Here is a 17,666-nt window from a genome sequence, read left to right on the forward strand (position 1 = left end):
CACGTGAAATGCCATTATGTCCTAGATTTGCTTTAAAATACTCCAAAATATGTTCCTATTTATGCAACTAAAAAGTAAAATTAAAAAATAAATATACATATACACCCAAAGAATTTACAGACAGTTTATACAAAATATAGTTAAATGTGAATGGAAAACAATGTCTAAGTTTTCCTCCAGAGAACTATATTTTAGCTTAAGTGTAGGTAACTATAATATTTTCATGTTTAGATTAATATTAATTAAATAATTTATGTTATAGAATCTGCTATGGGCTAAATTGTATACCCCAAAAAAATTCATATGTTGAAGTCCTTACTCCCAGTACCTTATAACATGACTATATTTGGAGACAGGGTCTTCAAAGAGGTAACTGAGTTACAATGGGTGGGCCCTAATCCAGTAGTACTGGTGTCCTTATAAAAAGGGGAAATTTTGACACACACAATTACAGAGAGAAGGCAGTGTAAAGACACAGGGAGAAAACAGCCATCTATAAGCCAAGGAGAGAGGCCACAGAAGAAAGAACCCTGCTGACACCTTGATCTTGGACTTCCCAGTCTCCGGAACTGTAAAAAAAAAATTAATTTTGGTTGTGGAAGCAAGCAACTTCATCTGCAGTATTTTGTTACAGCAGTGCTAGCAAACTAACAAAGGATCCATGACATGATTTTTTTCTATTTACCCTACTCATATGGCAAAGTATTTCATTTGCCTAAAAACAGGAATGGAGGCTAGGCACGGTGGCTCACGCCTGTAATCCCAACAGTTTGGGAGGCCAAGGCGGGTGAATCACTTGAGGTCAGGAGTTCGAGACCACCCTGGCCAACACGGTGAAACCCTATCTCTACTAAAAATAGAAAAAATTAGCCAGGCGTGGTGGCAGGCACCTGTAATCCCAGCTACTCAGGAGGCTGAGGCAGGAGAATTGCTTGAACCCAGGAGGCGGAGGTTGCAGTGAGCCCAGATCGCACCACTGCACTCCAGCCTGGCAACAGAGCAAGACTCCGTCTCAAAAAACAAACAAACAAAAAATTCCCACAGAAAGCAGCAGAAAGCTGAAAATGTCAGGCCTTCTGTGCAGCAACTCCAGCACAAACAAGGAAAGAGGCACATGTTGCCTCTCACCAGAATACCAATCTGGCAGAAGGCAGCAGTAGAAATACAGTACCATATTGTCTGCCAAAGTGCTTTTATAAGCATTTTCTCATTCAATCCTACGCAGAAGGGAGATCCTGCAGAGTGAAAAAGCCCAGGAATACCTTAGCTTCTACCAGTCCCACAACTGTAACTACTCACATCCACAAATAACCTTTAAAGGTTGTGTGGAGAACTGGGCGTGGTGGCTCATGCCTGTAATCCCAGCACTTTGGGAGGACAAGGCAGGTGGATCACCTGAGGTCAGGAGTTCGAGACCAGCCTGGCCAACATGGCAAAACCCCGTCTCTACTAAAAATATATAAATTAGCTGGGCATGGTGGCGGGCACCTGTAATCCCAGCTACTCAGGAGGCTGAGGCAGGAGAATTGCTTGAACCCAGGAGGTGGAAGTTTCCGTGAGCGGAGATCACGCCATTGCACTCCAGCATGGGCAACAAAAGCAAAACTCCATTTAAAAAAAAAAGTCCTGTGGAAGCCAGGCGCAGTGGCTCACACCTGCAATCTCAGTGCTTTGAGAAGCCAGGTAGGCAGATCGCTTGAGCTCAGGAGTTCAAAACCAGCCTGAGCAACATGGTGAAACCCCATCTCTACAAAAAAATAGAAAACTTAGCCACGTGTGGTAGTACACACCTATAGTCTCAGCTACTCAGGAGGCTGCGTTGGGAGGATTTCTTGAGCCTGGGAGGTAGAGGTTGCAGTGAGCCAAGATCATGCCACTGCACTCCAGCCTGGGTGACAAGAGTGAAACTGTCTCAAAAAAAAAAAAAAAAGTTTTGTGGATTTTGAAATGGATGGCTGGTACCTGAATGCATGCAAATTCTATCTGAGCTGATATCTATACTTTTACTATCATTGTCCAATTTTTATTTCAATTTGAAATCAGTGAAGGGGCTGGGAATGGTGGCTCACACCTGTAATCCCTGCATTTTGTGAGGCCAAGGTGTGCAGACTGCTGGAGCCCAGGAGTTCAAGACCAGCCTGATCAATGTGGTGAAACCCCGTCTCTACAAAAAAAATACCAAAATTAGGCCAGGTGTGGTGGCTCATGCCTATAATCCCAGCACTTTGGGAGGCCGAGGCAGGCAGATCACTTGAGGTCAGGAGTTCAAGACCAGCCTGGCCAACATGGTGAAACCTCATTTCTACTAAAAATGCAAAATTAGCTAGGTGGCAGAAGCCTGTAATCCCAGCTACTTGGGAGGCTGAGACAGGAAATCGCTTGAACCTGGGAGTCAGAGGTAGTAGTGAGCCAAGATCGCACCACTGCACTCCAGCCTAGGTGACTCCACCTCAAAAAAAAAAAAAAAAAAAAAAAAAATTAGCCAGGCACCATGGCACATGCCTGTGGTCCCAGCTACTGGAAATGCTGAGGTGGGAGGATTGCCTGAGCCCAGGGAGGTGGAGGCTGCAGTGAGCTGAGACTGTGCCACTGCTCTACAGCCTGGGCAACAAAATGAGATCCTGTCTCAAAAAATAATAAATAACTAAATAGAAATCCGTGAATGAAGTTCAGAATAACTGACTAAGGGATTACAGGTAGGAGAACTAAGCACACCTTTCAGTTCATTCATCCATACACAGTCCTTGGTCTAGAAGCACATGTCAAGATTTATTTATAATATAGACGTCTGTGTTCTACACTTACTACAGGATACAGACTATCTTGTTCTCAGAATAGTCCTTGCTTCTCCAAGAACGCAGTCTTTCAAAGGTGATAACAATAGGGGATTCTGAGGAAGCCATCCAATTTTAACCCAGGAAGACAGACTGAGCTTCACTTTCTGTTTCTCTACAACCAGGAGCCTACGAGAATCTCAAACTCACCTTCTATCTCAATGACTTTGTTTCTGCCTGACACGTCCATTCACTAAACCTCAGTTTCACCTGTTTAAAAAAGGGGGGGCAGGGGGTGAATTGGAAGGGTCTCCCTGCCAGAGGTTTTTTACTGGGAGGAATACTGGGAGGTATTTTCCTCCCAGTAGAAAACCTCTGATCCTGGCCAGGCACAGTGGCTCACGCCTGTAATACTAGCACTTTGGAAGGCCAAGGCAGGCAGATCTCTTGAGATCTGGAGTTCGAGACCAGCACAGCCAACATGGTGAAACCACATCTCTATTAATAATACAAAAAATTTAGCTGGGCGTGGTAGCGGGTGCCTGTAATCCCAACTACTCGGGAGGTTGAGGCATGAGAATTGCTTGAACCCGGGAGGCAGAGGTTGCAGTGAGCAGAGATCACGCCACTGCACTCCAGCTTGGGCAACAGAGTGGTACTGTGTCTTAGAAAAGAAAAAAAGAAAGAAAAAAAAAACCCTGATCCTGAACACCCCTGATTCAGCAAAAAGTGAAATAATTGGAGTTTTGAGAAAATAAGGGGTGGGGGGACATGGCAAAGGCCCAGCTATCAACACTACACAACCCACATTCTTGGTACCTGGAGTGTGACAAGCAGAAAGACGGTGGCTGTGACACACAGGCAAGATGCCAAAAGCTTCCTCCTCTGAATCCGTACCATGCTGCCCTGCCCTGGGTGACTGACAGAGGGCTAACCTGGTTACCAGGTGTTCTCTCGTCAGCCCAGAGCCCGAGACAACTTCACATGGAAGAACCATCTGGGCGCCAATTTCCTGCACTGCCATTCCTGCTGGGACCAGGTCTCCATGAAGGACTGAGATCCGAGGTTGTGAGAGGACCTGGCTTGGCATCGAGAGGAAGCAACATGCCGTCTTCTTAGGCTATCATCAGAGCAGCTGGAGATTTCTCCAAATAAGAAGGCATCAAAAAAATTCTGCAACAAAAAATCATCTTTTAGCCATAGCGCAGATTTAATAAATGTAGTCTTGCAGGAGGGTGATCATGAAAAAACGCAGACATTTTAAACTAAAAGGAAGCATTGAGATCATGTAGTCCTAGTACCTCACTCATAAGTAAGGAAATCAAGGCTGGGTGTGATGGCTCACTCCTGTAATTCCAGCACTTTGGGAGGCCAAGGCGGGTGGATCATTTGAGGTCAGGAGTTTGAGACCAGTCTGGCCAACATGGCAAAACCCTGTCTCTACTAAAAATACCAAAATTAGTCGGGCGTGGTGGCACACACCTGTAGTCACAGCTATTCAGGAGGCTGCAGCAGGAGAATCACTTGAACCTGGGAGGCGGAGGTTGCAGTGAGTAGCCTGGGTAACAGAGAAAGGAAAGGAAGGGGAGGGGAGGGGAGTGGAGGGGAGGGGGGAAGGGAGGGAAGCGGAGGGGGGAGGGGTGGGGGAGAGAGGAGGGGAGGGAGTGGAGGGCAGGGAAAGGGGAGAGAGGAGGGGAGGGAGTGGAGGGCAGGGGAGGGGGAGAGAGGAGGAGAGGGGAGGGGAAGGGAACCAGAGTGGTGAATTGACTTACTCATGGCCACACAGCCCATCAGAGGAGAGTGACAAATCTACAACCAGATCCCAAATCTAAAATTCTGTTTCCACTTAATGCTCTCTGCCATCAGAAGACTGAATTCCAAGACTTTTATATGACGTCATTCCCTTCCATCTAAGTTTCAAAGGAGTTTAGAAATGGAATAAAAATCACCAGGACTATCTACCCACTCCCATAAAATTTAGGAAGAAAATAAAAGATTCAGGCTTTAATCAAAAATGGATAATGATCATGTGGCCCCCAATGCCCACTAAGGAAACCAACTTTTGCCACAGCATAAGGAATTCTGAATATGATTTATTTGTCTTTTACAGCAAGTGAATAAAGCAGTGGGCTGTTGGAGCAATATTATTCTTTGGAAGTTTCCAAATAAAATTTTCATCTATCTGAAATGAATGATCTTTTCAAAAAAGTTGTAAAAATGAACTAAATGAGGGCCAGGTACAGTGGCTCATACCTTTAATCACAGCACTTTGAGAGGCCAAGGTAGGAGGATGGCTTGTGCCCAGGAGTTTGACACCAGCCTGGGCAACATAGTGAAACCCTGTCTGCATAGAAAATATTACAAATTAGCTGGGCATGGGGGTGTGCACCTATAGTCCCAGCTACTAAGGAGGCTGAAGCAGGAGGATTGCTTGAGCCCAAGAGGTCAAGGCTGCAGTAAGCCATGATTGCACCACTGCACTCTAGCGTAGGCAAGAGAGCAAGACCCTATCTCAAAAAAAAAAAAAAAAAAAAAAGGTTAAAAAAAATGCCCCCATAGAATGCCATTTATCCCTATGATATTCTATGAACTTCAATGTCCTGGGCAAATGGCACTGTGGAGCTCAGAGTGGAGGAAGGGTCAGCTTTCCAGAGGAAGGGCAGTGCTGCTGTACAGTACTTCACAGATCTGAGTCTAAGTCAGACCTACATCATGCCCCGGCATACAGAGTTAAAGATATAATTAGATATCATTAGACCTATAAAAATAATATAGAATCCTGGTTAAAAACTTCAGTCTTAAAGGTGTGCTCCCAGGTGTGCACAGTGGCTCACACCTGTAATCCCAGCACTTTGGAAGGCCAAAGTGGGTGGATCACTTAAGGTGAGGAATTCAAGACCAGCCTAGCCAAGATGGTGAAAGCCCATCTCTACTAAAAATACAAAAATTAGCTGGGCACGGTGGCAGGCACCTGTAATCCCAGCTACTCGGGAGGCTGAGGCCAGAGAATCACTTGAACCTGGGAGGCGGAGGTTGCAGTGAGCCAAGGTCGTGCCACTGCACTCCAGCCTGGGTGACAGAGTCAGACTCCATCTCAAAAAAAAAAAAAAAAAAAAAGGTGGGCTCCCCTCTCATGAGTCTACCTTGATTTACTTTTGTTTTGAGACAGGGTCTCTTTCTGTCACCCAGGCTGAAGTGCAGTAGTGTGATCATGGCTCACTGTAGCCTCCAACTCCCAGGCTCAAGCAATCCTCCCACCTCAGCCTCCTGAGTAGCTGGGACTAATGGCGTGTGCCACCACATCCAGCTAATTTTTGTTTGTTTGTTTGTAGAGACGAGGTCTCACCATGTTGCCCAGGCTGGTCTTGGACTCCTGGGCTCAAGTGATCCTCCTGCCTCGGCCTCCCAAAGTGCTGGGATTACAGGTGTGAGCCACCATGCCTGGCCTTACTTTTAAATCCATGATTTTTTTTTCCTTCAACCACAAAATAACACTTGGACTCAGAAATCACCAAAAGTGCATTTTTCTTCTTTCATCCATGAAATTCCCAAAACCCAGTAACTAAGAGAAGGTCTCAAGTCAGCCTGCCAGGATTCAAATCCCAATTTCCCAGCTGGCTTAACCTCACCTCTCATTAACTCACTTTCCAAAAGTAGATCCTCATGAGGCCTAATTGGAGTTGTGAGAATTTTATGAGCTATGGTGGGTAAAACACTTATTTCAGACCCTGACACATAATAAATACCCAATAAATGTTTGTTATCCTTATATTTAAATATTATTCTAATTTATTATCCCTTTAGGTGGAAAATGAAGCATATAAAATAGATTGCTACCCCATCAACTGGAACGTTAAAAGGAAAAATGCTCACTTTGCCAGAGAAAAGGAGATTGCTAATATTTGTGGAGTAACCTATCATGGGCAAGGCCTTTCCTAAGTACTTAGCACACAGGCAGGCACTCATTCAATCCTCCCAACAACTCCATTCTCATTTTCAAATATAAGAAAACTAAATCTGAATGAAGTAAAGTAACCTGCCCAATACTCTAACTTTGACAAGTATTACGATCTGAAGTGCACACATTCCTTTATATTTTTTAGCATTAATACTATAAAATTCCTTGGCTGCACACAGTGGCTCATGCAGGTAATCCCAACAGCTTGGGAGGCCATGGTGGGAGGACCAGCCTAGGCAACACAGTAAGACCCCATCTCTACAAAAAATAAATTAGCCAGGCATGGTGGTGAGTGTCTGTAGCCCTAGCTACTTGGGAGGCTGAGGCAGGAGGATTGCTTCAGCCCAGGAGATTGAGGCTGCAGTGAGCAGTGATTGTGCCACTGCACTTAGCTTGGGTGACAGAGCCAGGCCTGGTCTCAAAAAATAAAAAATAATTTTAAAAAAAGAAATACTGTAAAATTACCACCAGACAATACCAACACTCACAGGTTACCTGCCTAAACCACAGAAAACATATGTAGTACAGTTGTCATCTGGTATATCAGAGAAAAAAGGAATAAAAATCTATAAGAACCTGTAAAGCACCTTTGCTCCTACTTAGTAGATGCTTGTAGCTATTAACTACATACAATATGGAGCTAGCACTTTGAGTCCCAATCCTGGTTCTATTACTTAATATAAATTTAGACAAGTTACTGAATCTTTCTAAGCCTCAGCTTCTTCATAGTAAATAATAAATGTTAACTATCACTATTTCTTTCCCTTGCATAACAGAAAGATTACCAAATTTTTATTTAACGTGCAGAAACAATTTATTACAGTTATCATTAATGTAACCCAGATTACATTTACAGTAGTAAAATAATATCACCTACTTAAATGGGAATAAAACTATATTGCTTTCAAAAAAATGTTTAGATATATCACTCTACTCAATCTTATTTATAACCACTTTGAAAAATAGGCGAGGTAGGTGTTATTATTCCCAGTTTCCAAGGAAGCTGAGCCTCCTCAAGTTTAAGAGATTTGCCCAAGATCATATACATATATACACACACACACACACACACATATACATACACACACACACATATATATATAGAGAGAGAGTTGTTGTTGTTGTTGTTGTTGCTTTTGTTGTTGAGACAGGGTCTCGCTCTGTTGCCCAGGCTGGAGTGCAGTGGCGCCATCTCGGCTCACTGCAACCTCCGCCTCCCGGGTTCAAGTGATCCTCCTGCCTCATCCTCCCGAGTAGCTGGGACCACAAGCACGTGCCACCACACCCAGCTAATTTTTCCATTTGTAGTAGAGACAGGGTTTCACCATGTTGGCCAGGCTGGTCTTGAACTCCTGAATTATCTTGAACAACTCAAATGATCCACCTGCCTCGGCCTCCCAAAGTGCTAGGATTACAGGTGTGAGCCACCACACCCAGCCACAAGATCATATATTTTTTTTATTATTATACTTTAGGTTTTAGGGTACATGTGCACAATGTGCAGGTTTGTTACATATGTATCCATGTGCCATGTTGTTTTGCTGCACCCATTAACTCGTCATTTAGCATTAGGTCTATCTCCTAATGCTGTCCCCCCTCCCCCCACCCCACAACAGTCCCCGGAGTGTGATGTTCCCCTTCCTGTGTCCATGTGTTCTCATTGTTCAATTCCCACCGATGAGTGAGAACATGCGGTGTTTGGTTTTTTGTCCTTGTGATAGTTTACTGAGAATGATGGTTTCCAGTTTCATCCATGTCCCTACAAAGGACATGAACTCATCATTTTTTATGGCTGCATAGTATTCCATGGTGTGTATGTGCCACATTTTCTTAATCCAGTCTATCATTGTTGGACATTTGGGTTGGTTCCAAGCCTTTGCTATTGTGAATAGTGCCGCAATAAACATACGTGTGCATGTGTCTTTATTGCAGCATGATTTATAGTCCTTTGGGTATATACCCAGTAATGGGATGGCTGGGTCAAATGGTATTTCTAGTTCTAGATCCCTGAGGAATCGCCACACTGACTTCCACAATGGTTGAACTAGTTTACAGTCCCACCAACAGTGTAAAAGTGTTCCTATTTCTCCACATCCTCTCCAGCACCTGTTGTTTCCTGACTTTTTAATGATGGCCATTCTAACTGGTGTGAGATGGTATCTCACTGTGGTTTTGATTTGCATTTCTCTGATGGCCAGTGATGATGAGCATTTTTTCATGTGTTTTTTGGCTGCACAAATGTCTTCTTGTGAGAAGTGTCTGTTCATGTCCTTTGCCCACTTTTTGATGGGGTTGTTTGTTTTTTTCTTGTAAATTTGTTTGAGTTCATTGCAGATTCTGGATATTAGCCCTTTGTCAGATGAGTAGGTTGCAAAAATTTTCTCCCATTCTGTAGGTTGCCTGTTCACTCTGATGGTAGTTTCTTTTGCTGTGCAGAAGCTCTTTAGTTTAATTAGATCCCATTTGTCAATTTTGGCTTTTGTTGCCATTGCTTTTGGTGTTTTAGACATGAAGTCCTTGCCCACGCCTATGTCCTGAATGGTATTGCCTAGGTTTTCTTGTAGGATTTTAATGGTTACAAGATCATATTTTTTAAAGACAGAAGTGAGTCTAGATATCAGCTCACTCGACTCAAAGATGTGTGGAAATCAAACAAATGAAGGAACATAGTGACAGCTTGTGAAAAGTACAAAAAGAATCAGGAATAAAGGAAAACAAAAGATACAATATAAGGACAGAGTTTGGGATATTTTTACAGCCACTGCATAGCTCAGGTCTATCACAGGACCTTTTTGGGAACTTCGCATAGCTTTATGAACTATGACAGAAGAATTTAAGATTATGAATTCCCTTATATTTAAAGAATCTCAACCTAGGCTATCTTCCCAAAGCCAGAAGTGTAATAGGTCTCAGGGGCCAACGTATGGTTAAATAACTACCACTAAAGAACAGAGCCAGCCAGGTGCAGTGGTTCTGGGAGGCTGAGGCAGGAAGATCCCTTGAGCCCAGGGGTTCAAGACAAACCTGGGCAACAAAGCAAGACTCCGTCTGTACAAAAAAAATTTTTTTAAATTTAAAAATCAGCTGGGCATGGTGGTGCATGTCTGTGGTCCCAGCTACCTGGGAGGCTAAAGCAGGAGAATCACTTGAGCCCAGGAGTTCAAGGCTGCACTGAGCCATGATTATGCCACTGTACTCCAGCCTGGGTAGCAGAGTGAGACACTGTCTCAAAAAAGAAAACAAAAGAACGAAAGGAAAGGGGAAGGGAAGGGAAAATGGAAGGGGAGAGAAAAGAAGGACAGGGCAGGAAAGGGAAAAGAAGGGCAGGGCAGGGCAGGGCAGGGCCCAGCCAAGGTAGATAGTAGTATTTTGACTTAGAGCATGCAACCATTATCCAGGCCTCAGGGTACATTTATAACAATAATAGTCAAACTAATACTGTATATGGTATTAGTTACCCAGGAGCCTGACATCAAGTCAGCGGTCCTCCAACTGGTGGGACAGACAGACTTGCAGAGAGCACTATGAAGGACAGCAGGCTCCAATTCAATAGAATAGACCAAAAGAGAACAGTAAGGGAGAAAGGGACACTGGCAGCCATGTCAATCAAGACTGGTGATTAGGCTGGGCATAGTGGCTCACACCTGTAATCCCAGCACTTTGGGAGGCCAAGGCAGGTGGGTCACCTGAGGTCAGGAGTTCTAGACCAGCCCGACCAATATGGTGAAACCCTGTCTCTACTAAAAATACAAAAATTAGCCGGGTGTGGTGGCAGGCTCCTGTAATCCCAGCTACTCAGGAGGCTGAGGCAGGAAGGATTGCTTGAACCCAGGACGTGGAGGTTGCAGTGAGCTGAGATCACACCACTGCACTCCAGCCCGGGCTACAGAGTGAGACTCTCAAAAAAAACACACAAAAATTAGCCAGGCATGGTGGCATGCACCTGTAGTCCCAGCTACTCGGGAGGCTGAGGCAGGAGAATTACTTGAACCTGGGAGGTGGAGGTTGTAGTGAGCCAAGATCACGCCACTGCACTCCAGCCTGGGCAACAGAGCAAGACTCCGTCTCAAAAAAAAAAAAAAAAAAAAAAAAAGACTAGCGATTAATCAAGGTGTGGCCAGAGCACATTTCTATTACAGAACTGAAGGCAATGCCATTCTTAAATTCCAGACACATACTGAAGCACTTAAATTATGAGACTCCAAGACAAAAGCTCTCATTCCATCATTGCCTACAGGATGAATCTCAGAGTCCTGCAAGAGGGTGCCCTAGAATACTCCTTCCTGGGACAGAACAATATGTATATTCAGACAACCATGGCAGGTACCATCTGAAATGAACTCTCACTCACCAATCCTCTTACCCCTAGGAGCTGAGCTTCTAAAGTGCACTGCACAGCTGGCGTGCACCACCAGGGTTAGCCATCTGCTGCACAGAGTGGGGTTTGGAGCTGAGTATGACTACCTCATACTCTTGCACATGCTACGCCATCAAAACCAGCAACACTTTCATCCTAAAATAATTCCAAATTTTCAACTGTATTTTGAATTAAGATGGACAGAAGAGAGACTGAGTATCTTACAGGTAATTAGCAGCTTGAGGGTGCCAGCTTCAAATTTTGGCCATTTAGGGCCAGTCAAAGGTATAACAGTCTCAGAAATGGAACCAATGGATGATTTCTTTCCTGCACGTCTGACTATAAAATGAGAAACCAACCTTAGGTGACACTCTGAGCTTTCCGAACCTGGTAGTTTACGAGGCTGGGTGCGGTGGCTTATGCCTGTAATCCCAACACTGTGGGAGGCCAGGGCGGGTGGATCACCTAAGGTCAGGAGTTTGAGACCAGCCTGGACAACACAGTGAAACCTCATCTCTACTAAAAATACAAAAATCAGCCAGGTGTGGTGCCAGGCGCCTGTAATCCCAGCTACTGGGGAGACTGAGGCAGGAGAATCCCTTGAACCTGGGAGGCAGAGCATGCAGTGAGCTGAGATTGCACCACTTTACTCCAGCCTGGATGACAGAATGAGACTGTGTCTCAAAAAAAAAAAAAAAAAAAAAAGAAGAAGAAGAAGAACCTGGTAGTTTGTGTGCCCCTCCTCCTCCTACCTCTCCCTACTTGCAGGAGAGGCAAAGCAGAAGGCAGGGAGCTCTGGGAAGACTGCTTTGCCCATTTCTGCTAATCGGGGAGTCAACTGGGTTAATAAGCTAGAGGTAATACCACGGAGAGTTTTTAGAAGAAATGTATCTAATTATCAAATTTAAACTATTCACACTAAAGTGCAATGTATCAAATAGGTTTGACTCTCCCAAGGTGTTTTCACTTGATAACATATAAATCTCCTAACGCCCCTTAAATGGTGACTGTCCTGGGAAAGGGATGCGATAGGCTGAGGAGATGCCTAAAAGCCTTTGGACAGCTCTTCAGGCACTTTTAAGTACCTCCTTTCAACTACACCTCAACACTCCTCATTCATTTCTGCCTGACTACTCCAAATGGCCCAACAACTGGTGTTCTTCCCAGTGGTGACCCTTTTGCATTCTTCATGCAGCCATAAAGAGATGTCCCTAGAGTGCTGATTGGATATCTCTTCTGATTAAAATCCTTCAAATGGCTGCCCAAAGACCTCAAGATAAAAATAAAACTGTTAGCTTAGAAAACAGGGAGCTCTGGGAAGACTCCTTTGCCCATTTCTGTTCTGGTAATTGGGAGTCAACTGGGTTAATAAGCTAGAGGTAATACCACGGGAAGTTTTTAGAAGAAATGTATCTACCTATCAAATTTAAAGTATTCACAGTAAAGTGCCATTTATCAATATGAGGCCGGATGCAGTGGCGCATGCCTGTAATCCCAGCACTTTGGGAGGCCAAGGAGGGTGGATTTCCTGAGGCCAGGACTTGGAGACAAGCCTGACCAAGATGGCAAAACGCCGTCTCTACTAAAAATACAAAAATTAGCTAGGTGTGGTAGTGCGTGCCTATAGTCCCAGCTACTGGGGAGGCTGAGGCAGGAGAAAGGCATGAACCCGGGAGGCGGAGTTTGCAATGAGCCAAGATCGCGCCACTGCACTCCAGCCTGGGCTACAGAGCAAGACTCTGTCTCAAACAAAAACAAAAACAAAAACAAAAATTTGTGTTAATGTGTTCCTCGCTCATTTTCAGTGAACTTCATGTTTTGCTGAGCATGTATTTTTATGTAAAGCATGCTTTGGATTGTAGATTTCTATGTGGGAAAGTCATCCTCTTCATACTAGCACAAATTTCAGGAGACACCAGTAGAGAACAGTAAGGGAAAAAGGCACACTGGCAGTCATGTGAATCAAGACTGGTGATTAATGGGGAAAGAGGTGTAGCCAGAACACCTCTGCACTTCTATTGCAGAAATGAAGGCAATGTCATTCCTCATCCTTAAATTCCCGACATATACTAAAATGCTTAAATTATGCAGTGTTAATAATACAACCTCACAAGAATGAGTATTCAGTGGATCTATTTGATGTAGAAACTAAAAACAAATCCGAAAGACAGAGAGCCAGATAGAGAGAGTGACACAATGCCTCAATTAGAAACACAGATTTTTTACTTTTTTTTTTTTTTTTTTGAGATGGAGTCTCACTCTGTCTCCAGGCTGGAGTATAGTGGCGCTCACCACAATCTCCACCTCCCGGGTTCAGGCGATTCTCCTGCCTCGGCCTCCCAAGTAGCTGAGATTACAGGTGTGTGCCAGCTAATTTTGTATTTTTAGTAAAGACAGGGTTTCACGTCTCGACCTCCTGACCTCGTGATCCACCTGCCTCAGCCTCCTAAAGTGCTAGGATTACAGGTGTGAGCCATGGCGCCCGGCAAGAAGCACAGATTTTTAAAATGGAAAGCTTGGTGTCGTGGCTCATGCCTGTAATCTCAGCACTTTGAGATGCCGAGGTGGGTGGATCACTTGAGCCCAGGAGTTCAAGACCAGCCTAGGCAACACAGCAAGAACCCATCTCTACAAAAAAAAAAAAAAAAAAAGTTAGCTGGGCATGCTGGTGTGCATCTGTAGTTGCAGTCCCAGCTACCAGGAGGCTGAGCAGGAGGATCCCTTGAGCCCTGGAGGTCAAGGCTGCAGTGAGCTGTGATCGTGCCACTGCACTCCAGCCTGGGTGGCAGAGCTAGACCCCGTCTCAAAAATAAATAAAAATTAAAAGTGGGGTGGCAGCACAAGATTATGAAGTTTATGTGTCACAGTAAGAACTAAGGTAATTCTTCAAGAGCAGGGATTCTTTTTCATCTTTGTTTTTCCTATGAGGTCTTATTAGTAACTATTAGTAACTATTCTTCCTCCAAGTAGGGCTTATAGGTTACTTTGTAACAACTTCCCACCCTACAGGATACCCGAATTAAAATCCCTCATCTCTAGAAAAAAATATAAATTAATAAATATTGAATAACTGCAGACTAGAAGAAACAAATAAAATCCCTGATCTGCTTTTATCATTTATATAATCATGAATGAGGAGCTGGTTCAGTAACACTGACAAAATGTAGCTAATATTTCACATGACTAAAGACAAATCCCTGAGGATCTTCTGAGGTTCCATCCCAAAACTAAGCTCTCTTATCCCATAAATTATATCCAGGAGTAAAAACTCTCCATAAAAGATTAATCAAGAGACAGTAATCCAGACAACTTGAGTCATCACAAAGTAAGATTTCTGGAAATTTTTTTTTTTTTTTTGAGATGGAGTCTCGCTCTGTCGCCCAGGCTGGAGTGCAGTGGCGCGATCTCGGCTCACTGCAAGCTCCGCCTCCCGGGTTCACGCCATTCTCCTCCCTCAGCCTCCCGAGTAGCTGGGACCACAGGCGCCCGCCACCTCGCCCGGCTAATTTTTTGTATTTTTTTTTTTTAGTAGAGACGGGGTGAGCCACCGCGCCCGGCCTTTTTAATTGTATATAACAGGTTTAGGATTACTTTATCTTCATTTTCCTTGTTGGTAATTCTGTATAATCTTTTGAAAACTCCAATTTCATTATCAAAGAAAAAAATCTGAAAGACATTTTAAGATAAACTTAACTTTTAAAAAATTTTCAAAAACCCATGTTCAGAAACACTGTAACAAATGTTCATTGTAGAATGCTGGTAATTGAAATAGATATTGAATATCTACCTGAAATCAACTCTTTACATTCCGAAGTTGGTTTTTTTGTTTTTGTTTTGTTGTTGTTGTTGTTCTGTTTTGAGACGGAGTCTCGCTCTGTTGCCCAGGCTGGAGTGCAGTGGTGCGATCTTGGCTCACTGCAACTTTCTCCTTCCAGGTTCAAGTGATTCTTCTGTCTCACCCTCCCGAGTAGCTGAAACTACACGCACACGCCACCACATGCGCCCAGCTAATTTTTGTATTTTTAGTAGAGACGGGGTTTCACCATATTGGCCAGGCTGGTCTCGAACTCCTAACCTCGTGATCCGCCCGCCTCGGTCTCTCAAAGTTCTGGGATTACAGGCATGAGCCACCACGCCCGGCTGGCCTACATTCCAAAGTTTAAAGCATTTAAATATGGGTTGGAAATGTCTGCCTACTGAACAACATTTGTACATATATAAATAATATTGTTTTTCCAAACTATATTTTTTTACTTCCCGAATTTAACCATAGTTTGGAATTTTTCAAAAATATTGTTTGTAAGATAAAACTTGAAAACTTGTTTTCTTATTGTAGAAGACAAGCAATAACAACACAGTAAGAGTTGAGATCGTGTTTTTAATTCACTGTTACACACTGCCATCTAGCAGGAAGCGAGCAAGAGTTATCACAGCAATTGCAAAATTGGAACAGACCTGAATGATCACCTGAGGCTACCCAATCGCCTCTGGCTTCTCCTTACTCAGAACAAAGTTTTAAAACGGAGACTACGGTGCTGCTAGATTGGAGGCAGTGAAACTTCAGCGTTCAAAGAGCTGAACTGCTTATTCAATGCGAGAAAGGCCTCCATTTGAGACTACGGTAGACCAGGGAGAAACCCTGCCCTAGTTGTAGTGTGACCTTACTAACAAGCCCAAGATTGATCATGAGTTTCCTGGGTGTCTCATTGGAAAGAAGGATGTACGAAGGGAATAAAGTCCTGAAAGCCAACTTGCCTTACTCAAAACTGTGGCCAGCCAGAGCTGGATGCATTCCACAAACTAAATTAACAATCCAAGTCATTTCATGCATAAAACACTCTAACCAACTATTATTGCAGGGAGCTGCAGCGGGAGCAGGGGGCAGGCTGTTGGGGCCGTGGTGTTAGAAAAAGTCATTTTGTGTGACATTTGCTTTATTTTAAAGAATCATTAAAAGATCCCCAGAAAATGTCATAAAATCACAGCAAGATTATTTCTATAGTTTACAAAAAACGAGCTCTGTTCTGAGGGTACTAATCGGATCCAATATACCTAACACAGGGCTTGCAAATGGGATAACCCAGGCCTGCGGTTGCCGGTGCTTTCCTGGGGCATTTTCTCCATTAAATACACCGTATTCTCTGCAACTAGAAAGTCACAGCTGCTACGACTTCAACACAACATTCCTGCAACAAGTGATTATCTGGGAAGACCTGGGGGAGAACAAGGCAATTCGCGCCCCGCAAAGGCAGATTAGGTTCCGGAATGGACGGCCGCGGGCCTGGGGAGGAGGCCGATCCGGGCAGGCGGGGAGGCGCCGGGACCCCGCGCTCCTCCTGCGGGCTCCAGCGGAGGCTCCAGCCCGGCACCCGCCTCCCGCCTAGTGGATCGGGCTTCAATCTCAGGCAGTGGCTCTGCCTATGCGCCACTAAGTCTCCAAAACAGACTTGGATTATTTTGCACACACCATTCCGTCTCTTACACGCACCCCCTGCTCGGCACAGAGAGGGAGTTTCCTTAGGCTGTGACTCCCGGAGGTAGTGCCCCAGCTTCTGTGGGACCAGAAAAGCGTCTTTCCGTGTCTCAGCATCAAGCCCTTACCCCCACCAAGCGACCGCAGAGGCCAGATGAGATGCGCCGCTCGCACTCACCTCGTGCGGAGAAGGGTTCTCCCCGCGGACCGCAGCGCCGCTTCCTTTCTCCCTTAGAGCCCCAGCCTGGGCGCTGGGAAGACCCGGACAGCCGATCAGGAGCGGCGGAGGCGGCCGCGCGGGCGAGCTCGGGGCGCGTTCCGGCGGAGCCAGCCTGGATCCGGGTTTTCACTCGTGCCCTGTTCACAAGCTCGTGGGACCCGGGTTCTAAGAACACTGGGCCGCCCCCTGCTGATGATCCTAGTTCGCAGTCCGCCTGAGGCCACGGCCCTATGGAAAGTTCTCGGGAAGGCTGCGGGGGCCCTCTTCTTCAAGACACGGGAAACTTTCCGCTTCTCCAACTGGACTAGGACTGGAGCGCATTCAAAGTCACCTATTCAGGCCAGGCGTGGCAGCGGCTCACACCTGTAATCCCAGCACTTTGGGAGGCCGAGGCGGGCGGATCGCTTGAGCCCAGGAGTTGGATACCAGCCTGAGCAACATAGCGGGACCCTGTCTCTACAAAAAATACAAAAATTAGCCGAGTGTGGTGGCCCGTGCCTGTAGTCCCACCTACTGGGAGGCTGAGGTGGGAGGATCTCTTGAGTGCAGGAGGTAAAGGCTGCAGTTAACCGAGATCAAGCCACTGCACTCCAGCCTGGGCAACAGAGCAAGACTGTCTACAAAAATAAATAAAATAAATAAATTAAAAAAGGTCAAAGTCATTTATTCAAGAAAAGATTGTACTGGTTGCTATGGTGTGAATGTTTGTACTCTGCCCCAAATTCATATGTGAATTTCTTTCTCTTTTTTTTTTTTTTTTGAGACGGAGTCTGGCTCTGTCACCCAGGCTGGAGTGCAGTGGCGCAATCTCGGCTCACTGCAAGCTCCGCCTCCCTGCAAGCTCCGCCTCCCGGGTTCACGCCATTCTCCTGCCTCAGCCTCTC

At 45.0% G+C, this 17,666-nt stretch overlaps 1 protein-coding gene across 1 annotated transcript in view; it reads right to left on the reverse strand.

Annotated features, from left to right (window-relative positions):
* Positions 1-16,843, reverse strand: part of FUT10 (fucosyltransferase 10) — a 106,059-nt gene extending 89,216 nt beyond the window's left edge. The window contains exons 1-2 of the mRNA XM_003269561.3: positions 16,741-16,843; positions 3,594-3,947 (exon numbers count right to left, since the gene is read on the reverse strand). Of these exons, the coding sequence (XP_003269609.2) occupies positions 3,594-3,674 (81 nt within the window). The 5' untranslated portion in view covers positions 3,675-3,947; positions 16,741-16,843. The remainder of the gene's footprint in view (positions 1-3,593; positions 3,948-16,740) is intronic.
* Between the last annotated feature and the right edge of the window lie 823 nt (positions 16,844-17,666).

The sequence above is a fragment of the Nomascus leucogenys genome, chromosome 8 (assembly GCF_006542625.1).
Source record: "Nomascus leucogenys isolate Asia chromosome 8, Asia_NLE_v1, whole genome shotgun sequence".
Lineage (NCBI taxonomy): Eukaryota > Metazoa > Chordata > Mammalia > Primates > Hylobatidae > Nomascus > Nomascus leucogenys.